The 22,327-nt window shown below is 33.2% G+C and overlaps 1 protein-coding gene across 4 annotated transcripts in view; it reads right to left on the minus strand.

The window, feature by feature from the left end:
• The window catches only part of NEK1 (NIMA related kinase 1), a 95,640-nt gene that overhangs the window by 66,469 nt on the left and 6,844 nt on the right, over positions 1–22,327 (minus strand). For all 4 annotated transcript variants that reach the window (XR_013998555.1, XM_081133928.1, XM_081133927.1 and 1 more), the window contains 10 exons: positions 20,691–20,839; positions 20,192–20,288; positions 18,383–18,480; positions 14,042–14,125; positions 10,926–10,993; positions 10,711–10,797; positions 8,890–8,944; positions 5,950–6,150; positions 4,581–4,641; positions 187–338 (listed from right to left, as the gene is read on the minus strand). Coding sequence is in view for 3 of the 4 variants with exons in the window: in XM_081133928.1 (XP_080990054.1) it covers positions 187–338; positions 4,581–4,641; positions 5,950–6,150; positions 8,890–8,944; positions 10,711–10,797; positions 10,926–10,993; positions 14,042–14,125; positions 18,383–18,480; positions 20,192–20,288; positions 20,691–20,807 (1,020 nt within the window). In the remaining variant the exon portion in view is untranslated. The remainder of the gene's footprint in view (positions 1–186; positions 339–4,580; positions 4,642–5,949; positions 6,151–8,889; positions 8,945–10,710; positions 10,798–10,925; positions 10,994–14,041; positions 14,126–18,382; positions 18,481–20,191; positions 20,289–20,690; positions 20,840–22,327) is intronic.

Raw genomic sequence — 22,327 nt, forward strand, 5'->3', positions numbered from 1 at the left:
GTGTTTCTTTATGACTTCTGTTAAGGCTTCTTGGTTTTGAAAGGCTAGTGAAGCAGAGAACAGCAATGTTCTTTAGTAACTAAATAAAAACAATCCTATGAGTATCAAGAGAACTGAACCCAGCTGCAATAAAATAAGGTCAAGGTGAATTTGTTACTAATAACACAGTCTGTAACACGATCATACCTGTTTATGTTTTTGGAGCGGTTTCTTTTCATGTAATTTTTTATCTCCATATTTCTTATATGTTAAAGGCACTCCATATTTAGCAGCAGGCTTTGTAATTTTCTGAGCAGACACAACCAAAGCCAAGTTTTGTCCTGAGGCTGGTCTTTTAGCTACATAAAAAGATAAAAAGAATTTTTCCAGAGTTCTTTATGTTAAATCTTTAAATTCTTCAAGATAGCATTTTTTCACTTTCATAATTGTGACAGCATTTAGTCTGAAACTTTTTGTTAAACATATTATTCACTCCTTAGCACACATCAATGCCTTCATTATAACTATTTTTCTAAAGCCACTTCTTGAAAGAAGCAAAAGCCATGCTCCTCTAAGATGCTGCAATTTCTCATTTAATAAAAGCACAACCTTAAAATTGACTCTGGGTAATTGCTGTACGTATTTGTGAATATACTAGAAAGTGCTGAATTGTAGACTTTAAATAGGTGAACTGAATGGTATGTGAATTACATCTCGATAAAGCTGTTAAAGATAAATTTTAAAAAGAACATTCACTGTTTTAGAAGTTACTTTCAAAATCAGAACATAAACTTCAAGAACTGTTAAACATTAATTCTATCGCTATGAGCAGTTTAATATTTTCTTCATATACAATCTGAATGTCTATACTTACAGACTTATTGAAGAACAAACACTTTAAAACAATCATTACAGCTAAGGATCCCATGAAATAGGTACCTTTATATACTCCTGCTGGGAATATAAATTGGTCAAACTTTCTGGAGGGCTATCTATATCAAGAACAATGTTTATGACTTGATTTTAAAGAAATACAGAAACAAAAATTTATACACAAGTTTAAACCCTGCAACATTATACATTAAACTCTTACTAAAGCCTAGACAAGGTTCACTCTTAGGATGACGATACATTCAAGAAAAACAGTTAAGCTAAAGTGACTAAAAGGAAAGCCTCCAATTTACATCTTTCAAAGATATTACAGGAGGTCAGAGAGTACAGCCTTTATCAGCTCTTATCCAAACCCTCTTTCCTGTTTTCCACATCTGCTAAAGTACCTCTCTGCTCAAACTGTCCCACAGCCTAAGTAGCAGCTTGCTTTCTGCTTCTTCCAGCCTGCTATCTCAGGATCTTATCATGCGCTAAATCAATTTAAATCAATCTCTTCCAACAAGTATTCTTCCTTTTTAGGAGGGGAAAGGAGAAAATAATAAACTGGTAGTTCACAATGAAATATCACCATTAAACTCAGTTCTTCAAATAATATTTAGCTGTATTAGAAAATGATCACATATAATGTAAATTGAAAGAAACAAAACTTTGTTTATAATGCAACCCCAATTTCAAATCTGTTATACATGTGATATCATAGGAAAACAGAACAAATATAACAGTATGTGTTAAGATTAGAGGTAATTTTTACTTCTTTTAATTTTTATAATGAACACATATTATTCATATAATTTAGTAAACTCTTATAAAAATAAAAATAATATTATCCATTTGACTGGCAGTTTAAAGATTCTTAAGTAATTTGGGTTGAAGAGATGAAATACTGTATAATATGTTAGCATAAGGTTTTCCACATACTCGAGCTGTATCCTGAACTAGGAAATGTGAAAAAAATTTCCCTGTGAGAGAGTTCAACTGTAAAACTAATCCAAACCACAGATGTACAAAGTCACAACACTGTAACCTGGCTACATGTATTAACATCCCCCAAGAAATACTCTGTATGCCAGAAAAGGGGCAAAAAGCATAAAAGCATAAAAACGAAGAGTCCCAACAAACTATATGAATAATTCCTGTTCACTTTCTAGAGAAGAGGGAGAATTATCTGATTTTTAAGCATGCCTGAGGCTCAGAGACAAGGCTACCAGTAGGATAAAGATTAATACAGTGAGTTGGAGCCACAGACTATTTATAGGCCCATCAGCAATACAACTCCTATTTTAGCCCCATGCTATTAAACATTTCATCCATCCAACTCCTCTTACAACAAAATAACTTTCTAGTTCCTACACAGGCTTACCCATATGGGAACAATTTGCTGACATGGGGTATTTTTGGACTTTGTGACAATGAGGCTTTTAATTAAGATGTGACTTCTCATGAGGCTTGACTTTGACTGCCAAGGGACACAGGCTGATTCTGCCATGTCTGTCCTTGTGCATTTTATTCAGAGTGAACTGATTTTCCAGGAACTGAGTCTCTGCACACTGAGAGGGTGAGTCTAGGAGTCTTTAAGAAGAGCTAAACATAGCTGGCCTTCCTGAGATTGCACTGCCATACCACTCCCAGCCTATATGAACTCAGTTTCATCATATAGTATTCATATTTATTAATGTGCTCAAACTCAAAATGGAGTAAAACATGAAAAACAGTATGCTTGAAAAATAATATACTTTTCAAATCTGAATGTCCACTGATTTTAGAAATCCATTCTGAAGTCATTCTATGTAAAAAATAATAATTTTTCTCTCACATAAACATATGCATATACATACACATGGTATAAAAACCATACCCACCATGCTACAATCATTCTACTGTTGATGGCCTCATTAAAAAAAAAAATTATCCTTGGTAAGGTACCTAACTTCACATTAAATTATTTTTTAAACTACAGACTATGAAATATTTCTCAAAGAAAAACATTTTACATAAATATGTACACACTTAGCTAAGACATTTTATAAGATTCTATGACAATGTTCCCAAAATATCACCTAAGCATTTGATACATAGAAAATTTCAAGACAGATTACACTTTATTTTTTTCCTTTAAAATGTTTATTTTACATCCTTGGAATCTAGACCAAGCATCCCACTAACGGTAAAACTAACAAGAGGCCTCTGTACAATGCACCACATCACGTGTTCTTGGCCTCACTGCAGGTTTCCCTCAGTGTGGATGTGCTGGTTTATAAAAACCCTACCACATTAAGGAATGGAAACCCATCACCAACTGACAACCAGAGAAGAAACAGAAGTGGTCATTAAAATAATTAGTCCACCAAAGAACTTATATGCATATATGCATGGCCCATGAACACAGACAATAGTGTGTGAAGGCCTGGGGTGGGGAGGGGGTTGGGGGGAGGGAGGAAGTGGGGGGAAAATAGGGGATAGCTGTAATACTGTCAACAATAAAAAATAAACTTAAAAAAATAATAGTCTGCATTTAACGCATATTAACCAACTCACTAACATAGTTTCAGTACACAGTCTTAAAGCAGCTTTTTTTTGATCATGAAGTATAGCAAGGCATCGATCAAGCTTTATTTGCTTATATACAGGCATTTCTTAAACCCTAGGAACACCCTCAATGTCCTAGAAATTTTAAATACATGGTCCATGGATGGCATTTCTTACAGTCCAATGACATGCAGTCACCACAGACCATTGTGCGTAGCTAGTGCTGCACAGTGACAGAGGGAGATGGAAGCTGCCTATGAATGAGGACTGGTCAGAAACGCTGAGCGGAAGATCATGCCTGAGTGTGGTTACGACATCAGGACACTGGACCTGATGCACTGAGTACGACCCCAGGAGGCGAGGCTTCTATTTTGGAGGCAGACAGTGTGGCACCAGCAGGATACCAAGTTATAAACGGACTTCATTTTCTCCTCCATTATCATCTTATAAACTCTTAAAGTAATTTTTTATTTTTCAGTTATAGTAAACGAAAAATATATTAGTTTCAGGTGTACAATCTGGTGATTAGAAATTTATGTAACTTACAAAGTGATCACCACCACCTTGGCCAGTGTGACTCAGTGGTTAGAGCAACAGCCCTCACACCAAAGGGTCATGGGTTCAGTTTCCAGTCACGGGCATATCCCTGGGTTGCAGGTCTGATCCCAAGCCTGGTCAGGGCGCATGCGGAAGGCGACCGATTGATGCGCGTCTCTCACGTCGATGTTTCTCTCTCTCTCTCTCCTTCCCTCCCTGCCTCCCTCTCTCTGTCCCTCCTTTCTACTCTTTAAAAAAAAAATCAATGGAAAAATATCCTTGGGTGATGGTAAACAAAACAAACAAACAAAATTACCCCAATAAATATAGTAACCACTTGGGCACCATACATAGTTACTACGATATTATTGACTATATTCCCTATGCTATAATTTACATCAAAGACAGATTTCATTTAAATAAGGCAGACAAAAGAGGAAAATTTAGTTTTAATCAGAAAATATTGTATATTGTCATATCATAAATGATTTCAATATGCATTTAATCTGGATTAAATTATCTACAATTACATCAAATTTATTATATCTACATATATCTCCAGTATAATTAGTAAATGTTACTTATTAGTATAATTAGTATATTAATTATTGCAAACAGGTGAAAGGATTTATTAAAATTTCATTTACCTGGCATAGGCTGTACTCCAAACTTGGAAAATGTTTTTAGACAAAATTCTTCTGCAATAAGCTTAGATTGAAAGAAGGGGGAAGTTAGAAAAGATGTTAAATTTCCAAAATGAAAAAACTTACCTATTAATCACAATACATTTTTTCCTTTCTTAGTCACAATTATGCTGCCAAATAAACTAATTAAACCCAAATAATCCATTCAACAAATTCCTCTCATGCTAACTCTCCTTCCACCTTATCAATTTATTTTTGACTTCTCCAAACCAGCTTTCTTTTCAAATTAACCTAATGCACCCAAAGGCCCTCCCACACCACCTGCTTCTCTACCTTAGCGATTTAACACAACTATCTCCTATCCGAAATAACCTCTATATTCTATGTGTATCCATATCTCTTACTTACTTCAGAACTGATAAAGAATTACTTCATTACACTATTCTCAGATTAACCTCTCAGTTATTTCAACTTTACTCTAAATCTTCTCAGCATCGCCAATGAGTTTTCACTTATCAATACGTAATTGTAAACATATTATTGGATAATATTTAAATAATCTCACAAAACTTAACAAGTGCCTCTTTTTATATTACTAAAACACTGCTACTTATTCCCTAGCATTTATGAACATGTTTTGAGAAGCAAAATCATTAGTATTTCTTGCAAGTAATTTTCTCCCCCTACTCACTACATTCCCCCCTTTTAAGTACAAAACTATCACATCAACAAAGGTTTAACTCAATTTAAACCAGCTTTCTTTTTTTCTTATTGGGAGGGGAAGCAAGTGAATTTCTCTTTTTTCAAGAGAAATGAACGCTGGTGGAGAGAATATTCCTGGAGTGGCAGTGGCCCAGAAGCTCCAACAGGCAAAAACCATTAACTGAGATGGTCACCTTTCCCATCAAGGATCCCCCTAGAGCAGTTCTCAAAGTGTCAGAATCAGTATCACTAGGAAAATATTAAATATGCAAATTCTCAGCTCCATCTCTGGATTACTAAAACAGAAATCGTAGTGGTGGGACCCGGCAACACACTAAACTTTGAGAACCACTGCACCAGAAGATAAATGTAAATGGAGGTCTGGTTCACAGACAATTCAGAGCAACTGTGAGAATGTGCTTTGTCTTAGGAACATTTGCATTTTTTCTCTTTCTTATTCATGGAAGAAAATGGGTGCTTTATCATCTCCAGCAAATAGGAAGGGGAAGTTACACAGGAATGGAAAGGAAAGCGACTTCAGTATTTGAAAAAACACTTTGTTCCCCCCACGTTCTGATGTGTTTGCTCTCCTCGAAACAGAGGAGGGCATGCTCTAATTAAGCACCATAACCCCATTGTTCAATTTTAATTCTATACTAAAAAAACATACCTGAGGGGAGAGAAACTTTTCAATGCGTTTGGCTATAAAACCTTTCTCCAATATAGAGTTGACTGATGGTCTATCCCTAGGATTTCTTTTAAATAATAGAGAGAGCAAAGAACGGAGATCGTGAGAATAATGCAAAGACACGGGTGGAAAAGATCCAGATATTATCTTCAGTACCAGGTTTTTCATATTGCCAGCTTCAAACTAAAATTCAAGAAATAAATTAACGTACATAAATTGAAAACAGGAATATCAACAATGACAAATAGTTCATTTCCTATCAATATAGAACAGAAATACGGTATCTTCCAAATATTTTAATCACATGTGTTCTCTACAGCAAGGTTCACTTGTTTATTTTTTTCCCATTTGGTTATTTATAAACATATTTAAAAGAGAATACCTCATAATATGTCATAACTTGCTCTAAGATTTTTACTTATTCAAAACACTAAGAGATGGGACATGAGTAATAAAGATTTTATAAAAACACGACAATAATAAAGATGGTAAAACAAACAAACCTGGTGGTCTTCATTTAAGACCTGCCTTCCTGTGCTCCTGTTGTAGTAATTACAACAAGAAATCAACTACAGAACTAAAAGTATTTGGAGAAAATATAATAAATAAAAGTACTAATTACTTTCCTTTTAAACACTGCTCATTATTATTTTTAAGTGTGTGATGCTCCCAAAAGCCATGGAATCAACAATGCGGCCAATATTCCAAAGGGGAATATAAGTCATATCAATGGAAATACTATATATTTTAGTATTAAACACAATATAAACTCTAACTGAAATAAAAAGCAAAACCAGAAGTGGGCAGTTTAAAATCTAAAGAAGATTTCATTTGAATAGTAAGTAAAATTAAACTTTGACATCTGGGCTAAAAAAGTATAGAATGGTGGTATATTATTGATGTATTTTTAATACAGGGTGGGGCAAAAGTAGGTTTACAGTTGTTCATATGGAAAATAATGCAATAATTAATAAACAATAATACAAAGATAAACTCTGTGTTTCGTGTTCTCACAACTGTAAACCTACTTTTGTCCCACCCTGTAAATACAGGAAGGAAACAAAACATAGTATAAATTAGGCATCGGTGATTATACCAAACATAAAATATTTCTGTTAAATGTTGAATTCTCCTAGCACATTTAAAATATGTCCTTCAGTTTATAAAATTTGAATATGATTCAATTGTCTAGAAATATTTATGTATGTAAGAAGAAATCCTAACTGCAGAAAGACATATTACTCTATCCCTCACTACAAAGAGTTGTCAACTATCTCTCAACTGACAAACTCTTCATAAACAAAGGTAAGAGAATTACTTAATTTCATATGTCCACTTAAAAGTAAACAATTCTAAAACACAGGAGCAATGGTGACAGTTAAATGTAGATGAAGAAATTTTTAAAAAAATACTCTGAGTTAGACTCAAAATGACTGTTGCAGAAAAACTAATCTATTCCTTCAAATATAGATCTCATAACCACCATCCCACATCATTTTGTCAGTCTATAATTTTTTCCTTAAGGAACAGAAATAAAATCCAAAGCAACACAGTAGGAGAGTATGCAAACATGAAAAAAACACAACAAAGAAATACTCCTCAAATAATATTAGGCAATAAAAAACAGGTTATAAACTGCTTATCCAGCCCAGCTGCTGTGGCTCAGCAGTTGAGCATCAACCTTTGATCCAGAAGATGGAGGTTTGATTCCAGGGCAGGGCACATGCCCAGGTTTCCAGCTCAATCCCCAGCAGGGGGCGTGCAGGAGGCAGCCGATCAATGACTCTCACGTGATTGATGTTTCTCTCTCTCTCTCCCTCTCCCTTCCTCTCTCTGAAATCAATAAAGGCATATTTTTAAAAAACACCAAAAAACAAACAAACAAAAAAATGCTTACCCAATATAACTAAACTTTTAAGGGGAAAACCAAAACAAATTCATTTTATAAATTATTCTAGAATAAAGCCTAAAAGGAAATGATAAAATATTATAAGTAGTCATTAATGGTTGAAAAACTGCTTTGGACATTTGATATTCACTTCTTTATATTTTTATGTATTTTCTTAAGTTTTCTGTAATGAAAACACACTGTTGTTTAATCAATGGGGGAAGAATTTTTAAAAAGCAAACTCTGAAATGGAAAGTGATTAAAAATCAACCTATTTAGGACAAGAACTTCCCCTTTTTGGTATGGTATGTGCCATCTGAAAAGAGTTTTCAAAAGTAAAAATTTTAAAAATCTGAATTAAAGAGTATTGATAAAAATTCCTTTATAAATATGTTGAAAAATGTTCCTTAGATAATTTCAATTCTGAACACAAAGAATTTGAGTGTTTTGATTAAAACTGCTAAAATGAAACTAATAAAATTTGTTAAGCTAAAATATCAAATTCATATATGAATTTAACATTAAAAGGACAGCAAATTGCCCTGGCAGGTGTGGCTCCGTATGTTGGGCATTGCCCCGTGCACCAAAAGGTTGCTGGTTTGATTCCTGGTCAGGGCACATGCCTGGGTTTCGGACTCGATCCCTGGTAGGAGGGGTGTGGGAGACAGCCAATCGAAGTTTCCCTCTCACATAAATGTTTCTCTCTCTCTCCCTTCCTCTCTCTGTCTAAAGTAAATAAATAAATAAAGGATAGCAAATTTACTTCTGTCTTTAGAAATAATTTTTGAGAAAAAAGTATGATATATGTATTATAGTAACAAATATATAACATGCAGTATGTAATATACACATACATATATATTAAGGAAAAATAAATTAAAATTTATACTTCAGAGAAGGTGAGAAATTTAAAACTGACAAAGCAAATTTCTAGTACAAGAGGGTCATCTGAAAGATGGCATATCATTTCTAAAAAACAAAAATATAGTCACTTTTGACACAATTTTTAAAAAATTTCAGAAACTTCTACTTACTGCATGTTTAAGTGTGCACATCTCATAAAGGACACATCCCAGAGCCCAAATGTCACTAGAAAATAGAAGAATGAAAAACTTTTTGTATCAGATTTTACTTAAAAATGTTTTCATTTAAAAAAAACAATACCAGAATGAAAATGCTATGCAAAAATGTGTTCCATAAAGCATGTCTTTAAAACTTAAAATTTCAACCATAACCAAATGATGAAAGCAGCTATCACAGATCAGAAAAATAATGGTTGTTCAAGAAATTATTTTAAAGTTTCATTAAAGAAATTTAATATTTAAAAAAACCCCAAAAATCTACAATATAAACTTGTAATCACCAAAATCTATTTAATATAAAGATTCAACTGGGAAAAGAATGTAAATATAATTAAGCTATTTAGTAACTTGTACATGTTACAGATTAAACAGTATAAACAAAAACATTAAACTAGTGATACCATTAATAAAATGCTTTAAAATGATTTATAAAAATACAAATTTTGAAGTATAATCAATGATGCTCATCCATTACATTTTAAAAGCATTTTCCCCACAAAATTAATTTTATATAAAATTCTTTAAAGGATGATTAAATCCGTTCTTAATTGAAAGAATGATATTTTTTACAGTTGGCTTATCCACAGGACACAGAAGTAACATTAAAATGTAAAATTACTTAAGTTCAAAGAAAATGCTGTTATCCTTTAGAATATCCACTGATAATAAATTCAATGTACTACACTGATCACTGGAATACAAGTTTATTTTAAAAATACACTGGTAGGATGATGTCCTCAGCCTCTGCTGCTCAAGTTTGAAATACAGCTTCCTTCTCCTCCTCAAAAAAAAGTCGGGGCGGAGAGGGAAGACAGAGCGCAATCCTAAATACATGGACAGCCAGCTACCACTTTCTACCTTTTCGCTTCTCTGAGCACTTTCAAAATTAAGACTAGTGCTTTTTGGTTGGCATTTCTCTATTAGAAAGAGTGACAGAAAATAAAGGGTAACTGGAGTTCAGTGGCAGAATTCCTTTTCCTATCTACATAGACAGGCCGGTGACCACAGTACAGCTCTGTAATTAGAAACTAAGGTTGGAAGCCAGATGCCTGGGACTTTGAAGTTACTTTACATATCTCTGCATCTGACTTCTTACAAGGAAAGGAGGAGGATTAATACACACAACTTACAAGGTTATTGTTAAGATTAAGAGTTAATGGATACTGTTAAGATTGAGAGTTAATACGTAGAAAGTATACAAAACAGTGCCCACTGTATAGAAAATGCTCAATAAATATTAACTATTATAATTAATAGGAAAGTTACTATTACAAAGAGAAAGACTGAAGAAAGCCCTCTATTTCCAAATATAATTTAAATAATAAAGTGATTCATTTTTTTTTTTTTTTTTAATCCTCACCCGAGGATATTTTACCATTGCTTTTCAGAGAGACTGAAAGGGAGGTGGGGGAAAAGAGAGAGAGAGAAAGATAAACATCAATGTGAGAGAGACACACTGATTGGTTGCCTCCCACACACCAAGATTGAGCCTACAAACCAGGTATGTGCCCTTGACCAGTATCAAACCCGAGACCCTTCAGTCTGTGTGCCGACGCTCTAACCACTGAGCAAACCAGCTAGGGCTAAAGTGATTCTTTCTATAGTTCCTTTAGCAAGATGGTGAAATAGCTTCTTTACAATTTCCCTTATCGTATATAAAAAAAAGTGTGTATGTCTACATATGTAATGATTTTAGAATAATATTCTCAAGGCTAATAAATACGGTGTAATATACTTAAAGGAAGCATAAATATAATAAAATATTTTAAATACCTTTTATTATTGTAAGGTTTGTTTTCACAGATTTCGGGTGACAAGTAGTACGGCGTACCTATGCAAGTTCGAGCCAGTTCTACAGTACTAGAACAACAACAAAATTATTGGAGAAGCTTAAGATTCTTAAAGATATAAATTATCATATATACATCACCATGAATTAGAATTTTACTGAAGATACAGCAAAACAAAGTTTAAAACTGATACATTACCTATTTAGAACTCTAGCAATTCCAAAATCTCCAAGTTGTATTGTCCCATCTTTGGTTAAAAATATGTTCTATAAAGTGAGGGGAAAAAACAGAGTATTATTACAGTTCAGTTCTGAGTAACTTTTTTCAGAAAAATGAACGCAGTCTAAACAATGCTAGGATATAATTCGACATCCACATGCAAAAGAATGAATGAAAACTCCTATCTCACATTATATACAAAAATTAACTCAAAATGGACTCTAGACCTAATATAAGAATTAAAACTCTAAAACTTCTAGAGGAAAATACATAACTAAATCTTCATTGGGATAGGCAACAATTTCTTAAATATGACACCAAAAGCTGAAGCAAAAAAAGAAAATAGAAACTGGATTTCATCAAAATTAAAAACTATTGTGCATCAATGAGCACCATCAAGAAAGTAACAACCCACAGAATTGGAAACAATATTTGCAAATCAGATACCTGACAAGAATTTGTATACAGAATAAAAACTCTTACAACTCAACAGCAATGATAAAAGACAAATAACTCAATTTTAAAATTGGCAAAGGCATATATTATATGGATCCATTTACATAACATGTCCAGAATAGGCAAATCCACAGAGACAAAAAGTAAATTACTGGTTTCCAAGATCTATGTGGAGTGGCGATAGGGCATGATTGCTAATAGGTACAGGGTTTCTTTTTGGAGTGATAAAAAATCTTTTAGAATTAGAGAGTGGTGACATTTCACAACTCTGTGAATATACTAAAAGTCACTGAACTGTACACTTTAAGTGGGTGGATTTTATGGTATATAAAATGTATCTCACTAGAGCTTTAAAAATTGAATCCCGCCCAGTGGTTGAGTTGTCAACCTATGAACCAGGAGGTCACAGCACATGCCGGGTTGTGGCTCGATCCCCAGTAGGGGGCATGGAGGAGGCAGCCAATCAATGACTCTCTCATCACTGATGTTTCTATCTCTATCTCCTTCTCCCTTTCTCTCTCTAAAAATCAATAAAAACATATTAAAAAAAACTGAATCCCAACCTCCCCCTCTGTCAACTGTCTAAAACTTCTAAGTAGCCTAAATATAAAAAATTAACTTCAAAATTTTCCAATAATGGGGGGTTTGGGTGAGGGGCAGGCAAAATAGGTGAGTGGATTAAGAGGTACAACAAACTTAGTTATAAAAATAAGTCGTGGGTTGTAATGTACAGTATAAAGAACATAGTAATATTTTAGTAACTTGGTACGGTGACAGATGGTAACTAGACTTACTGTGATCGATTCATAATGTACATATCAAATCATTATGATGTACACCTGAAACTAATAGGATATTTTTTTAAATTTTAATTTCCAATAATTCACCCAACTAATTTGCATTTATAAATATGAAACTCCAATACATTATAAATACAGAACTCCAATACTCTATGAAACAGTGAAGTCAACAGTTTGTGGAATAACACGAATTAAAAATCTATCTGTATCAGTCAGGAGACTTGAATCAGGCACATGCTCAAAGCCAAAGATGACACAAAGTGAGGTTGATAGGGATGGAGTAAAATGGGGCGAGATGGGACTAGGTCGCAGGGGGTTGGGGAACAGGAAAGATGGGGTGTGGAACTTCCACCACAGTTCCTCTTCTTCCCACTATTCATCTTGGGGCTATGAGGCTATAAAGAAGCTGCAGGCCTGACGTAAGAAGACAGACACTCAGCCCTGAAATAGGAAACAAATTTCCTCTGTGCTCCCCACTCTGGGAGCTGAGAGCGCCTAAGTGAGGCAACCATGGAACCTCTATGCAAAGATGAGTGAGTTGCAGGGACAAATCATACATATGAAGAAATATAATGCAAAGAAAAAATAGCCCCCCAAAATCATCAGAACATAAATTTACTCAAGATAGGATTAATTTAATAAAATAGTCTAACAAAAAAATTTTAAAAAAAGATGTTTAGAAAATGCAAAGAGATAAATGATGCAGGGATAAATGTCCATTTAAAAAGAACAAGACATTATGAAATAAGAACCAATCAGATATAAGAATAGATGTATATGCAAATCCATTTTAAAACCTTGAAGAGAAAAAATTATTATAAAAAAATGGATGAGAGCCCTGGCAGGGTAGCTCAATTGATTAGAGTGTTGTCCCGATAAGCCAAGCTTGGTTGTGCAATCCTCAGTCAGGACACATACAAGAATCAACCAATGAATGCATAAATAAGTGGAACAACAAATTGATGTTTCTTTCTCTCTCTCTCTCTCTCTCTCTCTCTCTTCCCTCTCTCTCCTACCCTCCCTCCTTCCTTTCCTATCTTTCTAAAATCAATAAATATAAAAAAGTTTTTTAAAATATAGATAAGCACTAGTTTATACAAAATTAAAAAGGTAGGTGAGGAATTGACTTAAAATGCAACAGAGAGACAAAGAGATAAAATATGAAACAAGATACTTGAAGGGATAGATGAAGAAGCTCCATCATGTCTAAAAAAAAATCCAGAAGACAACCTTGAAGACAGTAATAGAGAAATAATATTTGAAAAAATATAGCTAAGTATTTTCCAAACCATCTCCTGAGAAATACACATTCTCAGATCAAAAGTACACAGCTTAATGAATAAAAACTGAACCTCACCAATGCACAACACTGAAATTTCGTAACAGTGGGAATACAGAGAATATCCTAAAATCTTCCAGAGAGAAGAAAGAAAGGTAAGAAATGATAACTTTAAATTCCTAAACAGCAACTAGAAGCCAAGAGATAAATGAGCAAGATCTTCAAAATTCTGTAGGGAAACAATTTCCAACCTAGAAATTTATACCCAAATTATCATTAAAGAGAATGGGATAAAGTCATCTCAAAAATATACCTTCCACACATCTATTTTTTTGTATATTTTTCTGTTATAACGAGAAAGCAAACAAAGAAAGAGGAAGATATAGGAAGTAGCCAGGAGATCTAACACAAGATGCTGATAAAGGCTTCTGGGGTTAGAGTGAAGAGAGAAAACAGATAATCTGATGCATATTGTATTGGGTTAAAAAATTTTGGCTCAAGGCAATGCTGGTTCCATGTCTATATTCATTCGGAAGTTATTAGTAGCACAATAAACATACCTGTGATTTTATGTCTCGATGAAGAATTTTTCTATCATGTACATGCTTCAGGGCCAAACATATCTGTACAAACCAGTCCAAAATCTAGACGGGGAAAATGAGATGTCATTTTTTTTTAAATTTACATTTCACAGTACTCTTTTCTTGACTACTAAAATGATTCAAGAATAGTTGAGTTGAAGGGAATTAAATCCCCTAAAAAATGTAGGCTATAATTTATTTTTAATTTGTAGTAACTAACATTACATAGATATTCAAGCCAACTGACACATTATGTACAAGGTACATACTAACTTTAAAATGTAAGAGACTGTTACTAAAGCATCTCTTATAAACCAGAATAAATATGGAAAGAAATGTCTAGAGAGCAATGAAAATGGAAATAATTTATATTTTATTATAGTATGATAGTGGGTGACTTCTTTGTTTTTAAGTATACCTTTTTTCTATAATGCTTTTTTTAACATAAATAAAAATTATGAGAGGGAAAAAATCAGGCTGGAAACTTGGATGACATCTCTAGCTTTTTTCCCTCTCCCCGTATTCCCCACATATAAACACATTCTGGAGTTGGCACCTTGAAAGTAAAAAGGCCTAATTTATTCCTCAGATCTAATACAAAAATAATTCCAAGCAGATGGCATTTTGAGACCAAAGAAAATTATATACAATAAAAGAGCATAGGTTAATTTTCTATAATCTTTGATTGAAGCAAGACTCTCAAAACATGACACAAAACCCACAAATAACAAGAAACAAGAATGGCAAAGGAGTTGGCTCTATAAAATTTAAAGCATCTGCATGACAAAATATATAATCAAGCTTAATCATTGTATGAGGAAATGTCTGCAGCATAAATGATAGATTGATAATTCTCTAATATGCACAAGTTCTTCCAAATCACTGAGAAAATACTGCCAGCCAAAATAAGAAGTGGACCAAAGACTGGAAAGACAAATGACAAGAAAAAAATAGCCAATAAACATGTATACAAAATACTAACCTTCCAAATTAAAAAAAAATTAAAACAAAATACTGTCTGAACTTGACAAAAATGAAATAATATACAATGTTGGTCAGAATGTGGGGAAATAGGTCTGTGCATACCTATTTGTGGGAAAATTAATTACAGTCATTTGCAAAGTATGTAAAAATTTAAAATTCATGTAGTATTTGAAAGAGCAAACTGCAATTTCAAATTTATCTTGCAGATACAGTATCACAAATACAACAGGGTGTGTACAAGGATGTTTATCTCAGCACTACCTGTCAGAGCGAAAAAATATAAAAAACCTAAATGCCTATCAAGGGGCCTGGTTAAATACACTGTGATATCACTGTACCAGAAATACTATGAAGCCACTGAAAAAAATGAAGTACTTCTATATACACTATTAAGTGAAAAAGAGAAAGTTGCAGAATAGTATGCACAGCATACTCTTATTTTTTTAAAGTATATGTCTATGTATATTACATACCTGAACTCTATATAATTTTATATGAGTGTGTGGTGTGTGGAAGGAGGAAAGAAGGAATAAAGGAAGTAAGTACAGATGGACAGCTGCCAATCAGGTAACAGTGTTTACCTCAGGGAAAAATTTTTTTCAGAAAACAGAATGAAAGGTAAGTAACAAGCTTTACTTTTTACTCTTACCTCTTCACTACTTTTTAAAAGAACAAATATTACATTAAAATAACCTAAAATTAATTTTGAAAATTAGTTTTCTTAAAAAAGCAAGCCTCTCAGTTCAGTTCAATAGGTAATTACTAAGGACTACACAAGTTTTTAAGTTCCTTTCCATATTCACATAAGGCACTGGAAGGAGAAGGAAATACAGTGCTCTCAACTTTAAGGGGTTCATATGGTAGCAGAAATATAAACAAATACCTAAAATAAAATGCTTTATAACTGCAATAAGTACACTGAGAGCACAGTTATTAATTCAACCACAGAGGGATCAGGAACAAGTACAAAAAGAAGTTGATAATCAAACTCGGTTGTGTCTTTTTGTTTTGCAGTCTACCTGTAGAGCTGGAACACATCTAGAAATCACCTATGCCTCAACTTAAAGACAGGGTTTTTCATTACCGTATCTCCCATAACTGTACTCCTTTATAACTTTACAAAAGTATTCAGCAGCAATGATGTACCTGATAGGAACAGGAAGCAGCAAAAAAGTAAATAAAAGAGCTCATAGACCAGGGGTCAGCATATTTATTCTATAATGGGCCAGATGGTAAATCTTTTAGGCTTTGCAGGCCACACGGTCTCGGTCTCAACTCAACTTTGCCAGTGTAGTGTAAAAGCAGACATAAACTATACGCAAGCAAATAAGCATAACTTCGGCCTATGGGCAAGTTTGCCAACCCCTATGAAAGACTATTGAGGGAAATAGTAAAGCAGAGAGTTGAAAAAGCCCAGAGGAGAGCCAACTCAGCCTGGAGATGACAAATAAAGTTGAACAGGTATGATTCCAGAGCTAAATTTTGATGGAAGGTATAAACAAAGCTGAGGAAGGCACCACTTGTACAAGTGTAAAGGCTAAGCTTTCATTCTATCTCAATTTAGACTCATTACATTAGGGGTTGATTGCTTGCAGTTGGGATTGAGGGTGAGGGAAGATTCTTAAATTATAATCCTGGTTTTAAGCGCTCCTTTTAACTTCCTTGTACATATTAATTCATATTAATTTTTACACAGTACTGCCGGGATAATGGCATTCTCTTGCTCAAAAGGCTTTCAGATTCAAATGTTATGAAATGTTCAGCCAGCCTAACCAAACACCATACAGTAATTATTATACACTGTCAGAATTAGTTTTGTATGTACAACTTATTTCCACTACTAAAAATTACCTTAAAGCACTAAAACAGTACTGCAATCCACTTACCCTGCTCCAAAATTCAGGTTCCTTGGACAGTAATGTGTCAAAATTTACTAAAGAATGCTCAGTTTTGATGGGTTTATTTATTAAGAAAGTAAAAAAGACTTGATAAACTTTTACTGTCAAATATATTAACAGAAAAATAGAAGTTGGCTTTCTGTCTATTAGAACAGCAAATGATCTTAGAGCTTCTAATAAGAGGTGATAGCTTACTTGCTATTTACCTTCTGTGTAATTTGCCCAGAAAACAGATATTCCATGTCCACCAGAATCATTTTCTCTGCTTTGTGCATTTATTTTTTATTTTTTGAACAAAGATTCCTTAACTAAGAGAGAGCCAAGGATCCTCTTAATTGTATAACATTCATGTGGGGAGTTTTTCAATTGCAGTGAAATACATGTAACACAAAATTTACCATCTTAACCATTTCTAAGTGTACATAGTTCAGCAGTATTAAATACATTCATATTGTTGTGCAGCCGTCATCACCCATCCAACTCCAGAACTCTCTTCATCTTGAAAAACCGAAACTGTACACTCATTACGCAGTAATCTCCATACCCCCTTCCTCACCAGTCCCTGGAAATCACTATTCTATGTTCTGTCTCTATGATTTTAAGTGCTTAAAGTACCTCATATAAGTGGAATTAAACAGTATTTGTACTTTTGTCACTGATTTATTTCACTTAGCATAATGTTCTCAAGGTTGATCCATGTTGTAGTATATTTCCTTCCTTTTTAAGGCTGATATGAAGAAACTTATTTCTGTTGTTTTCCCGTTTATTTTACACATGCCTTGTAGCTTTTTTGTCCCTCACTTCTTGCCCTGCTCTCTTCTTTGTGTTTAGTTTATCTTTTTGCAGTGAAACATTTAAATTAATCTCTCATTTCCTTTTCCATATATTCTATTTCTATTTTATTTGCAGTTTCCATGGGGATTACATTTAATATCCTAGTTATAATACTTAATTTGGATTTGTACCAGCTTAACTTCAATAACATGAAAATTCTGCTCCTTTACATTCAATCCAACTCCTTTCAGTTATTGATGTCACAAAATTACATCTTTATGCAATTACATCTTTTGGTAACATAAACTGGTAATTTTTAAAAAGCATTAGTCTCTTAAATTATGTAGAAAACAAAATGTGGAGTTACAAACCAATATAATACTAGCTTTTAGACATAAAATACATAAATATATGTATTTTACATATATACACACCCTGGATATATATTTACACATATAACAATATTAGACAGGAAATGAGATGGGGAACCAAACTAAGGTGGGAGCTAATTAGAACAGATGTGACTAAGATATTAGGATACTGAACTGCCCTAGTAATTACAATTAGCATTTGTAGTTATAAATAAATACATATATAAATAAACTATGAATTACTTCTAAATAACATTGTGGAGGAAGAGTCAGTCTCCTACATGCTAACTCACCTGATCCTCTTGAAACAAAATGCCTTTCTGAGCATTTATTCGTTTAAAAAGATCCCCTCCTTCACAATAATCCATCACTATGTAGAGAGAGCCATTTTCTACAAAATATAAACATTCCATTCCATATTTTATCATGTGTGGCAAAAGCATAGATAAAATAAAGGTACTAAAAGGTTTAATAAAAAGTAGCAATTAATTAATTGTGTTCTGTTAAACCACAACCAGAACCACACTCAAAAGAATTAGAGTGCAAAGTCAAGGTATACTGATCACACAGACTGAACAATAACTTGGGTTAATAACTCCATCATTATTTATTTTTCTACCAAGAATACACCATCTTATTGGATAGTGGTGTCCACATTGACCCAAACATCTCTGGAATACAGACAATTTATAGACAGATATACAGATACTCCTTGACTTAAGATAGGCTATGTCCCAATAAACCCATTTTAAGTTGAAAATATTGTAAGTTTAAAATGCACATTTTTATACTTATTATTTATAGTACTTTCATGCCTCTTTCCATGGGTAGACACTTCTGAATGCTTCTCTCTACCCTTATTCTCATAAAAGAGTAAAACTATGCTTATTCTTCCCAAGTAAGGAAGACTGGCCCATAGCGCTTCTAACATTTACTAAACTACTTCTGACTGGGAGGAACAGAGAACACAGGGTTCATGCATGTCTGTATTTCTTTAAATATGTTTACCACAAACATTTATTCCTTTAAAATTAAACAGTAGTAATAATAAAACCTTCTTTAAAAAATGTGCTACCCCTTTTGAATTATTTAGATGTTTCTATAAGAAGCATTTAACATAAACACAAAATGCCTGTTGGAGTATTTGTTGACATACATTCAAATCTTTTAACTTAAAATACTAAAATCTTGGTGATTAAAGAAAAAATAGAAACTAAACAATAAATACTGGGGGAAAGATAAAGAAAATTAAAGATAAATAAAGATAAATTTTAAAATGTCCTGCAAAGGAAGAGAAGGTTAACGTTGTACTCCTCATAATCTGAATACCTTATGGCATAATGTGTTAAATAATCCTTATTTTTTTAAAAACTATGTTCTATTTTACTAGATACCAAGGTTATCTGGGAGCAAGGATACTTTAGCTCTAATTCAGACTCTGAAACTGGTATGTGATGTGACCCTGAAACAGTCACTTAAACTATCTTCTACTTCAATCTAGATTATCTTCCTATTTTATAATTTATAGAGATTTATGATAATAATGAGAATGACTTCAACAGGATTTCAATAAACAACCTTGACCTGCTTTTAGAGAAGCTTTGCCTTACCGTAGATCCTGCATTAACAAATATAATGGAATACATTTCCAGAACAGCAATACAGCTATGACATTTGAAGACAATGAGAACACTTTCAGCCTTCCTCAATATTTAATAGTGAGGTATACAAAAGAATACTAATGAGCAGGATACTTTCTAAAGATTAGAACATTTTCTCAGTAACAACAATGGTAGCACTTTAAATGAATTTAGCTTAAAAAGACGTAAATTACTGTTTCCTCTTTGTCCAAATCTTGCCTTACTACATTGCTTCTTTTTAACAAATCATAATAACAGTGAGCCAGTATTACACTACACAGGAATAGTGTGATGTATTATCCTAGAATCAAGCTGATACTCCTATGTATACATATTGAAGCAAAAATTATATACTTTTCTTCCTGTGAATGCATTCACAAAAAGATTCCTCATAAGGAATGTATCCAAAAGTTGTCATATGGCTTAGGAGTTTTTGGAACTCTCTTGAAAAATTTATCTGACCTTCAAATGATTCTCTATACTGGACAATATTTGGATGCTTCATGTTTGCCAACACTGCAACTTCTCTCCTTGATTCTTCCCTTTCTTTATTGGACATCTTAAATGGAAGAAGAAAGAAAATATTAAACATCACTACACAACCTAAAATTCCATCAGTAAGAAAGTGGTTATAAAATGATGTTAACAATGAAGCATGGTCCAAATAACAAAATATAGCCAGAAGTTAAAAAGAATGAGTTGAATTGACAAGTAAAAATATTTTAAGATGTTCAAACTAGATTAAGTTACAGAACAGTAGACATATAAACACAAGCACATATCACAGAAAAAAATCTGAAAGGATATACAGACTATTCTGAAATTAGTGGCTCTCCCTGGGATTACGGCAGTCTTCCGCTTTAGGTTATACATTGCCATATTTTTTTAAAAATCTCTAACGATGAGCCCTTTTGGAACCAGACTATTATGACTTGAATAACCAAATGAAAAATATACTTACTCTTGAGATGTTAATTTCCTTGATAACATATTGTCTGCCATCTTCTATAGATTTAACAAGAATGGCTTTTCCAAATGAGCCTTCTCCAATCTTCTGTAGTCTGGCATACTTCTCCATGATTCTTTTTCTAAGACATCTTAACTGATATGCTAGACATAAACAAGTAACAGTTAACAGAGATAAGCACGTTTTACAATGATTACAATGTTTAATTTAAACTATAATTCCTTAGTGATGTGTTTACTTAAAAAAGATATTTTAAATAGCTACTGAAAGTTAAATAAACTCTCTCAAATTTTACTCATGCAACCTAGTTATAGCTAAAAACAGAAAAACAGTGACATTTCAATTTTATAAGAATGCTTTGTAAAGCCAAATACTGTAGATATTTAACTATACAGAGAGAAGCAAACTTTTTCTTATATGAATTACCAGCACTACTTTATTATCTCCAGTAAGAATGCAAACTTAAGACTATTTCCCCAAGTTATTTAACTAATCCCCTATTAGACACTTAAATTTACAGTGTTTGCTGTTCTAAAAAAACCTTCAGATAAAATTTTCATACATACATTTTTATATACTTATTATAACAATTCCTTAGGAAAAATTCTTAGTTCAAAGAATATGAGGCATGTTAAAGTTTTCAAACATATTGCTTATCTGTCTTACAAAAATGTCTAATAATGTATATTCTAACCAGGAGTATATAGAAGTGTCTGTTCCTAGGTACTCTTTTAACACTGGTTATTATTTATTAACATCTTTGAGAGGCAATAACAGGTAGTAGTTAAAGAGCATTGAAACCTTGGATTCAGAGAACCTGGGATTAAATCCTGGCTTTATCACTTATTTGTTACGTGACCTTGGAAAAGCTACTCATCTTCATGTGCCTCAGTTTGTTCATCTGTAAAACATGGATAAAAACAGTCTGTACTTACAGAATTGTTGGGAGAATTAGTTAACTTCAGCAATGTACTAAGAACAGTGCTGGCACACAGTGAGTACCGTGTCACTTTCAGTTGCTGCTGTTATGTTTGATAGGGAAAATGGTGTCTTATTTTTATTTGAAGTTTCTTTTGCATACCAGTGAATTTTAAAAATTCATCCATGTTTACTGAACATTTGCTTTTCTGATCTTTGGAACATTTCATCCAAGTTCTTTGTTCATTTTCTACTGGGATAGTCTTTTTAAAATTAATTTGTAAAAGCTCCTTTAATGAAGATGTGAGCCCTTCTCTGTCATAAATTCTTTTCTCCTTATATACTATTTGCTTTTCTTTCTTTTTTTTAATATTAGAGCTTTTTTATTGATGTTAGAGAAGGGGGGGAGAGACAGAAAGAGAGAGAGAGAGAAACATTGATGTGAGAGGGATACATCATCAGTTGCCTCCCGCATATGCCCCTGACTGGGGATCAAACCCGAAACCTAGGAATGTGCCCTGACCAGGAATCAAACTCATGAGCTTCTGGTGCAGGGGACAATGGTCTAACCAACTGAGCCACACCGGCCAGGGCTATGCTATTTGCTTTTCAACTTTATTTATATATAAAAGTTTATTTTTATATTGATACTGTTGTAATTAGCTACTTATTAATAATAGGAAATGAGTAAAGGAAAGGCCAGATATTATAGG

The sequence above is a fragment of the Miniopterus schreibersii genome (genome assembly GCF_964146895.1).
Source record: "Miniopterus schreibersii genome assembly, chromosome: 4".
NCBI classification, from domain to species: Eukaryota; Metazoa; Chordata; class Mammalia; order Chiroptera; family Miniopteridae; genus Miniopterus; species Miniopterus schreibersii.